The sequence below is a fragment of the Neolamprologus brichardi genome, chromosome 7 (assembly GCF_056152115.1).
Source record: "Neolamprologus brichardi isolate AB-2024 chromosome 7, ASM5615211v1, whole genome shotgun sequence".
Classification (NCBI taxonomy): domain Eukaryota; kingdom Metazoa; phylum Chordata; class Actinopteri; order Cichliformes; family Cichlidae; genus Neolamprologus; species Neolamprologus brichardi.
Window position 1 is genome coordinate 12,311,611 of NC_142110.1, and position 9,756 is coordinate 12,321,366.

General features: G+C 40.4%; 1 protein-coding gene across 2 annotated transcripts in view; it reads right to left on the reverse strand.

The window, feature by feature from the left end:
• The window catches only part of slco3a1a (solute carrier organic anion transporter family member 3A1a), a 37,341-nt gene extending 29,336 nt beyond the window's left edge, over positions 1-8,005 (reverse strand). Inside the window, exons 1-3 of one of the 2 annotated variants that reach the window (XM_006789366.3) lie at positions 7,875-8,005; positions 6,673-6,856; positions 1,164-1,620 (exon numbers count right to left, since the gene is read on the reverse strand). In XM_006789366.3, coding sequence (XP_006789429.2) covers positions 1,164-1,620; positions 6,673-6,831 — 616 coding nt within the window. In that variant the 5' untranslated portion in view covers positions 6,832-6,856; positions 7,875-8,005. Of the gene's footprint in view, positions 1-1,163; positions 1,621-6,672; positions 6,857-7,388; positions 7,640-7,874 lie in introns of those variants that run through there. The other variant, XM_006789365.3, reaches the window with a different exon arrangement.
• Positions 8,006-9,756: the final 1,751 nt, after the last annotated feature.

The following is a 9,756-nucleotide window of genomic DNA, read 5'->3' on the forward strand; positions in this document are numbered from 1 at the left end:
ACAAGCATCGACACTGTGGTGCGAAAATGTCAAAGCCTTTTGTGATACTCTGAGCTTTGTTTGAAATCATAGAGATCCTGACAATGTGCTTTTTAAAAAAATTAAAGAAGAAAAAAAACCATGTTGAAATAAACACAATGACTGGCAATCAAGAACATCAGCTTTGGCCATGAGATTACAAAGCACACTGCTGGCTTTGTCCACAGGTCACATCTGTATTGGAGTGACACACAGCACGCTGCTGTGCAAATGTATCAGGAAGGGTGTGTACCAGCCTGAACTCATCCTACATTCAGGCTCTCATTGTCTCTGCTGCACACTGATAACAAACATTGCCTGCTATTCAGACACATCTCATGCACTCTATCAAAGGTTGATGTTTCAATCTGGATAACAAATTACAGGCCCAGTCAAAACATAGAGACAGACTGATTGGGATTTTTGCCTGTGGTTTACATGTAAAGGGAAAGATTAATCATGTATAACTGTAAGTCAATGAAACCTTTTTTTTAATGAATACACTGAAAAACTTATTTTGAATTCTGTGTGATATATATATATATATATATATATATATATATATATATATATATATATATATATATATATATCACACAGAATTCAAAATAAGTTTTGAATATATATATATATATATCTCTGCTATATATATATATATATATATATAGCAAGAACCTCACTAGTCAAATTTACAAATTGTAAGGCCTCAGATTTAGTTGCTCTCTAATCTCTAAACAGCTACTGTGAATTCACACTTTTGCACAGAAAGCACTCTGAATTCACCTTAAACCTAGCCACATCAGCAGCATCCTGGATTTGAGAGAGGAGCGCAAACACAGCAGACCGACACATTTCACCCATTTCTGGTCTCTTTACCACTTAAACCACTGCAATGGAGATTAAACAGCTCCAAGATGTGCTCACCTGGCACTAGCATGAACAGGCCTGCGCTGGGAACAAAGGGAGATGGTGTGCAGCAGAAGTGCACATGCATAATATGTTGACTTAAGCTATGTAAACATTAGACCTGATGGCGATGAACAAACACACGAGGTTTCATTTCCTCGGGAAATCAATGTGTTGCTCAAAAAGAGCAAAACGTTTCTTCTTTTGATGACACCCTAAGAATTTTTAATATGGCTCACCTATATAGAGTGAGGAGTCTTTCTTCTTTACGTGATCATCGATATAGGAGACCCCCAGGGGCTGCACTGGCGTGGCTCCAATCCCCAGCAGGACCTGGGCTCCGATCAGCAGCAGGTACATCATGTTGGTGTTGGCCTTGTTGTCGCATACATTTTTCTCCGCTTGCTGAGCCTCTGAACTGTTACTATTGGAGCAAAAATCCCGACCCTCATTAGTCCTCCACACTTGCCCTATCTCATACTGATTTGTTAGAAACTCGGGTAAAGCTGAGAGCAGAGCGCCGAGTGCCATGACGATGCCACCGCAGCCGATCAGACGGGGCCGGTGCGCTTTAGCCCCAAAATAGCTGACAAACAGGATAAGTGCCAGGTTGCCTATCTCAAAGCTGCTGGCTATCACTCCGACGTCAGCACTCTGTAGGTTGAACCGCCGCTCCAGGGTGGTCAGCACACTCACCTAAAAACAACAGGACAAAAAAAAGGAACAAATAAGTAAAATGTGGGGCCATGCGAATAATGTGGAATGAACAAAAAAAATGTGGAATACATATCTGGATTTTAAAACAAGAGCCATTGAGGAAGCATGATTATTCAAACATAAAACACACATTAACTATTAGTGGATCTAAATAGGGCCTGTGCTTGATTCTTTCAAGCACTGCTATAAATCACATGTTTCCATCATCATCAGTCACATTGCTTTAAAGTGCGCCTTTCTACTGGAACATCCTGAATAACGAGCTGTTCAGATGTTCCACGCCGTGGCTCCTCCTAGGCAACAGGCCTCTGTTTCTGATTAGCTGGGCACAGCAACATTTACTTCCATTGCTTCTCTTGTTCACCAGCTGTCATCCAGAGCAAGAGTTAGAGCTTACCAGTAACTTCTAAACAAAGCAAACACAACAGAAAGGTTGTATAGGATCGTTTTTTGGCAACCCTGTTTGTCAGATACGATTTAGAGGTCAGGGAATAAATACTGTGAGGCCACATTTATGGTCAGGATATACAGAGACGGACAAATAACGCTTTAAATTTAGTTAGACATGTGCATGCCATGATTTCTCAGTAAAGTCGGATCTGTGGGAACAGTCTCTCTGAGCAATGTGAACCACAGTGGCACATTTTAGAGAGTATAAAATGCTATTTATATATTTGGCTCAAACTGTCCTTTAAAGGGCACAACTACTTCCCTTTTCCCAACTGCCACTACGAAGGAGTTTTGATAGAGTTACTAAAAAAAAAAGAAAGAAAAGATCCTACTAACACAAACATCCCCTGAAAAGAGGGCCCCACCAGTCAACTTGCGGTTTCTGCTGCTGGAGCATTTTACACATTTCTTTCCCAATTATGGTGATTTAATGTACACAGTTGATTTAGGTTTATAAGCAGTTTTAATGCAGACATAATCTTTGTGGCTCCAAGAGGCTCCGTGCTTAAGGCTTAAATGTGGAAATGATTTGACAAAACTGCTCTTTTCGTCCGTCTTGCAAACACACTCGAATGTTTCCTTACCTTGATGCTGTACATTTTAAGCGTTTGGTTTGCAGGAGGAATCACAGGGAAGCATCAGCTTTATTTTTTTAAACAGTAGAATATAGAATATATTTTCAGCTTTTCTTGTATTTAGCACCTTCACTTCCTCCACAGCTGTCTTTTCAGTGACAGCTCAACACACTGTGTTCTCCTGAAATTGAACTGCAATCTGTATCTGTAGGTTTACTGGGTGCATTATCTTTACTTTATTTACCTGTGCACAATATTTACTACACAACAGGTGCGTAGACTGTCACTTCCAACAAAAAAACAATGCTATGCAGTCTATCTGTTTTGCCATTTGGGTTTAAAATAAGCTGTCTTCTGTGACTTTTAGAAGTTAGATGTGACAGCAGGTCATTTTTGCACTTCTCTGAACACAACTGCAGTGACTCTTTCACTACTTATCAAAGTGCGGAGAAGATGATTGTTGGGAGCGGCTCATGCCGGAGTCCTTCAGTGAAGTTTGTTGGATTGAAAACTTCAGAATGAGTCATGACGTTTCTGCCCCTTGGGTGGCTCTTTCTCGAGAATGCAAACACACTAGATGGGCTGCGGTATGCCTGGCTGGCTCTGCCCAGCTGGGATCTAAGCTCAATCCTGTTTTACCCAGCTGTTACAAACAATAGTGAGCCCCAACAACCTGTTAACATAACAGCTGCAGCTCTACGCAGACATTAACATTGAAACAGAGGGAATAAAGCCACCACATCATCTCATCCCATTATTGAGAGCCTGCAGTCAGCACCTGTGACTGACAGTTTGATCAGTGGAAACCCTCTGGATGAGTCATACTCTGGTCTGCAGGTTCAACACGTTTCTGACTTCAACAGCCAGCTTTCCATCACTGTTTTTTTCACTTACAAGCATAAAATACACAGGAAAAACTGAGAGGAATGCTTAATGGTCAGTGGTCAAAGCCACATTTTCTCTGCATCACAACTCAGACTGTGGAAATGTTTAATCTGTCTCACAGCAACAAAACAAACCTCGTCGTGCTGACAACCCATCAAATATGAGAAGAGCAAACCTTATGTGAGCATGAGGAGACAACTTTTCTCAGGATGTACTGACCAGGCATTTACTTATCAACATGCAGAAGAAAGCTGCTCACTGCTGACAGTCACTTCTGCACATTGAGGTTCAGCATTGATGTAAATGTGCTGAAATGGTGCTATTCGTGATGGGAGAGCAACTGTTTATAACTAAGCTTCTGCTATTAGAATGGAATCCACTCTGTTTTATGAGGTGTGGCTTACAGCAGGTTGAAGGTTATCTAAAGGTATTCGAACAAGACTGCATAGGTTATTTTTAAAGAGCTCTGTTAGTGGCATCCAAAAGAAGCTGCCTCCATAGTTTAGGCCATGGGCACAGAGATGAACTTTTTTTTATAGTACTTTCTCTTTTTAAATAACTCGTATAGCATAGTTTGAACACTTCTTTAGAAATGTACTGCAGTTTTCAAAACAACATTTTACACTTTCACAGAATCTGATATCTGACAGGTGTGTTAATGGTTATACTCGTGCTCCAATCAACAAAAATGGCTGAAGTAAACCAATAAATGTCTGGTAAGTTACTAAACAAATCAGATCCCACCTAAAACCTTATGTTAAAACATTATAGGGGTATAAGTACTGAGACAGCCATGTTTGGGCTTCCTCCGTGTTTGAACACACTTGGTGTGACAGGCCTGCAGCGCCAAGACAAACACCGTTGAGGTTCAGTTGTTGCACTTTGTAGCTCAAAGCTTTCAAGTGTCAGATTTGGTGATTTGTGAGAAGTGATAAAATAAGCAATAGATTTTGAACTCTTGGGCCCTACATACAAAAACTGACCAATGCTTTCTATTTATAGATTTACATATAACACCACACCCTAAGTTTAAAATCTTAATCAGGCATCACTATTTAAGGGATGTTTGAATATATTCATCATGCATGTGATCTATTGATATCAAAAAGCAGCGACAAAATACCTTTTTAACCACGGCAAAATAGAGCAGCTTAAATGGCCATACTTCAGATGAGTTGCTGTTTGTTTACCTATTGAAAGCCCATATCCTGAGTGCACATACATTATGTTAAAAAGCTTTGGCGTGATTGTAAGCCAGGACTTTAGTTTCCTGTAATACTGTGATTCAAACTCTGTGTCCACCAAACTGAAATGATTAGTCAATTAATCCAGTGAATCAAAACATTTAATTCATTTTTGAGCTATTTTAGCAATTAATAAATCAGTTCTGTCATTTTACCAAGCAGAAGGAATGGAAATATTCTGGTTTTAGCCTTTTATACGTCTTTATAATATCTCATCATAAACTAAATATCTTTGGGTCTGTACTATTAGTCTAGTATTGTAACATACCTAGTAATGACAGGGGAAAAAAGAAAAAAGTTATAGCCCTAATGTCCATTAGACCACTGATCTCAACTGCCTCGAACAATCTTTCATTATTTGCTTCAGACTCAAAGCCGTTAATTCCCTCTGTTCACTTGCACAACTAAAAAGAACAGGCCTAATAAATCACGGACTGCAGACGTACATGTGTGCTCTCATGTGTTTGTGCAGGTTAACCGTTCCCCTGTAGTCAAGCTGCTAAATCAGGAGGCACAGCGTGCTGTTACTGTAAGTGTCTTGTGCTGTAAGCAGCTCACAGAAATCAGAGGGGGTCGTGATAGTTAAATTTTGCCCCTTTGCTGCCAGCAAACACTCCTAAGCACCTTCATCCAATCAGACACCGCATTAGCTCATACAGGTTGACACCAGCTCATTAGACTGTCACCAAGCCAGGTACCTCAGTCCTGTCTGAGTAAATGATATTCCATGTAAATCAGCTCGGTGGGTTTTACAAACAAAAACAGGCCCAAAAGCTTGGCATGTTTGAATAAGTGAATGATTCCAAACCTCACCTGCAGGTCTATCTTTCCTTTCCTGTTTAAACAGGTGTCCAGTGCCAATATACTACAAAAAAACTGCAACTGCCTGTTTAATCTGAAATAAACAGTGAAGAAAAAGACCCCCCTCCTCCCCGTAAGCGACTCCCGAGTGGCACCACTGTGCTCTGTTGTTGCTGGGCCACAGGATGCTTGATGCTCAGCAGGTTCAGTAAGAGTTAAGATAAGATGTTCCACTCCAAATATGGACAAGATATTTAGGGTTTTACTCTAATAATTGAACAAGCAAGCTGAGAAATCGGTGTGATTCTTGGAGAATAAACACTGCTAATGTTGAAACTAAATGTTCAGAGTGGTTCGCCCGAGGTTGTGAAAGATCCTCTGGGACCCTTTGAGGAAAAATTTGAAGCACTTCAGGGAGCTTTGTTTAACAAAATCTATATTAGGCATTCCTGTGTTCAAATTTTACTGTAACACTCCATCATCATCATCATCATCATCATCATCAAGACACATTTCGAAGATTCATCAGAAGAGAGCAGATGTTAATTATGTTATTTCTCATACTACCAGTTTATTTGTATGAGTAATAGTAAATGTGAAAGCTTAAGTAATGGAGGGGAAATTTTTGACCTTGAATGTCATTTGGGGTCAAAGCAGCCAAATTCTGCCATCCTAAATATGTTTAGGCTGTTATTACTAAAGCTAACCAGAGTTTTAAAGTCACCCGCTGGTAAATGGATGGTAAATGATGATTTAGTTTGAGTTGTGACACATTAGAGATAAATTAGACATGAGTGAAAAGTAGCTATAGATGTTTTCCTCACAATAAAAACACAAGCAAAAGAGTGGTAAAGGGCATGCTATCCTAAAGGGCAGACTCTACTGAGAAGAAGGCAGGTTTCTGTCCTGACACTGTTCTGCTGCATTAGTCAAAAGCATGCAGAGCAGGAAAAGCCCCAAATGCAAAAGCCTAGTCCCAGTAAACACAGATCTGAGCAGCCCCCACTGCAGTGGGGTCTCAGTTCACACTGCAGGCACTCCGAGTCCTGCGTGAGCTCGGGTTGTGTTGTACTCACCAGGTATGCTCCGACGGTGCCCTGTGCCAACATTAGGGCGCATTCCGATATTAAGAATATCTTGATATTTGAGAAGCACGAGGAGTTTTTGCGGGGACCGTCTGCTTCCAGCATGTCCCCGCCGCTCCGGTCCGAGTCCCTTTGCTTCTTCACCTGCATCCTCTCCTACGTTAGCCTCACAGAACTACGAGAAATCGAAACACACAGCAGGGTGACCAAAGGAACACACTGGCAGGTACAGTGTTTCGCTTTTCGCTTCCCCTGGAGGCTACATTCGGGGTGCTCCCTGGCGCCGTTCCTCTCGATTCAACAAACTGTACTCTTTCATCTGACAAGCTACCAAACACACATCCAAACTCCGCGGGGCTCCGTCGCTCGTCTGCGTCTAAACATTGCCTCCTTGTCGACGCGCAGAAACATGTGAACTCCCTGAAGGTGTTAGCAAAGGCACAAGTGAGACGCGGACACGTAGATTCCTGTCAGATCGCATGTTTCCGCCGCGGACTTTAGTGGTTTTTCGCGGCGGCTCTGGATTTTGCTCACCAGGTTCTTATTTTTCTGCTAAACTCCGGCCGTGCCGGTCTGTCATTATCCCTAACTCACACAGAGCTTGCCCTGCCTCCGCGCTCCCACCTCCCTGTACTACTGTCCTCCTCTGCGAGCACAAGTGCGGCCCTAGAGGCGCTGCAGAGAAGCGTCATCTCCGCTCAACTTACATCTACTACAGTAGTCCTGTGGGGCCTCGTGTTTGTTCTGTCCACACGTGTTTAAGAAACACTTAAATATAACAAATTGCCATCTTCTCACACCATAAACTCTTATGTGGTTTTTGCTGGTTTGAGGCTAGCTGCTAAACCGATTCGTTTGTCAACTACAGTTTTAAGTAATTCACCTAAGAAAAATGCAAATGAAGTGAAGAATACAATATGGTTGACACGCCATACTTTATACTAGTACTATTAAAATATAGAAATAGAATATAAAGACAAAAAACGGACCAGGACTTTAACGGGCTTCAGAGTTAAGCATTTTAGCTACCGCCATCTTGTGCCCTTTTTCTAAACCAGCAGTTGTAGAAGCTGTAAGCTAACTTAGCTGGCTAGCTAAACTGAGTAGCAAGAATCGCTCATTTACTTCAGTAATACAATTCTAACTTTCGATCACGTAAAACAGGCTACAAATTATATACATGTTGGACAAACCTGGCAGCCAACTTCTTAGACTGTCTTTTAGTATAAGAGAAGACAGAAATGGAACCTACACTTGTAATAGGTCAGTTATTTTAAAACAAATATCCTTACAGTTGCCACAAACAAATAATTAGCTAAAGTGAGCAGACTGTAGGAAGGGATTACCAAAGTGCTAGCAGGGGCTCCATAGTGGGCCACAAAGGTATTGCAGGTGGTCCAAAGTAATAATAATGTACAGTTACATATTTATATAAATACATTTATTCATATAAAAAAAAGATAAAACTGGCAATATAAGGGGGTTAGCTTGTGCTATTAATCAATACTCTGACCTAACTGTACAACACATATATTGACCTTTGTGTCTAATTTGCAGGTGGCTCACATATTGGGCTTATAAATTAACACAACAAATTCAAGGAAATATACCAATTTCTCTTGTATTTTAATTAGAGTGAAAATGTAAGATTGAGATTTTCTGGTTTTTAAGTGTGCCACAGCACTGGTGAGTTTGGGAATAGCTGTTCCATTTTAAATTTGGGGATTAATTTACTTTAGGAGCCTTCCTCTAGTGGCCATGTGAGGAACTGTAGTTTTATGACACACTTCCTACATGTTTGTAGTGCTTATGGGAAGCTAGCGTTCATCTGTTTGCTTTTTTATCTAACTCACGGCAAAGTGACAGCTGCCTCAAGAATTGCCATTTAAATAGTTATCGAATCATTAAAATAGTTGTAAGAAGTTGCATGAATAATAAAACTAAAAATCATCCTGTAATGACATCACAGCAAGTGTGACACTACTGCATTCTTGGACCACCTCCATTTCTAAAATGAAAGACAAAGATACAACTTATTGAGAATTTACAAATACATTATAAATTAAGAAAATTGCTGGACATGCGTGTATAGCCTATACAGCATCGGTGCTATGGACAGGCTATAAATGTATGCATATATGGTTTAAAATAGCAAAGTCAAATTTATATCTTGTGAATTGGAATCAATTAGCATATGCTCTGCTACCAACCCTAAGCTTACATTTTCAAATTTGACTTTATTCTAAAGTTCTGTGATCCCTCTTCTTCTGCGTAACCAACTCAGGGTTGTGGGTTGGCTGGAACAAGCTGTCAAGGAGTGAGAGGTGATGGTACATCCTGGACAGGTCACACACACACACATATATATATATATATATATATATATATATATATATATATATATATATATATATATATATATATATATAAACTCCACACAGAAAGACCCAGATTGGATTTAAACTCATAACCTTCACCCAAGTGCTAACCACCACACCACTGTGACTCTGTGAACTTCCATGTTACACCAAGGAAAAAAAATTCCACTGACACACAAAGAGGTATTCAAACACTACTTCAAATCATAATTTTGGTATTTCTTACTATAGAAGATATCTCCAGGACCACATTTTGGCAGGATGACACACACACACACACACACACACAGGCGGATTGTAAGTGCAAAAACAGCACCAGCCATGGTGTCGCATGTGGTAATAATCAGCTAAACCTTGCAGTTGCATCACTTTAACACTGCCTTGCTAAAACATATAGCAGGAGTTGTGATGTTTGCACAACCTTTTCCAACCTTTATCACTGGATTACCATGCTCAATATTTCTGGCACGAGGTAATGGAGTGGCTATGAGGTAATGTAACCACATAATGTGATAATGATGGTGTGGAAGTAAACAGGGCGATAAACAAAATATCGTGTAAAGGCCATCAGGATTTTCTGCACGGGTCTACGCACAGCAGCACTCTTAGATACAGCAGCAAGAGATGGAAAAGCAGCACATGTAAAGGTCACGGAGATGAGTTGGTAATCGATCAACTGTGAAATATGTTTGTTTTT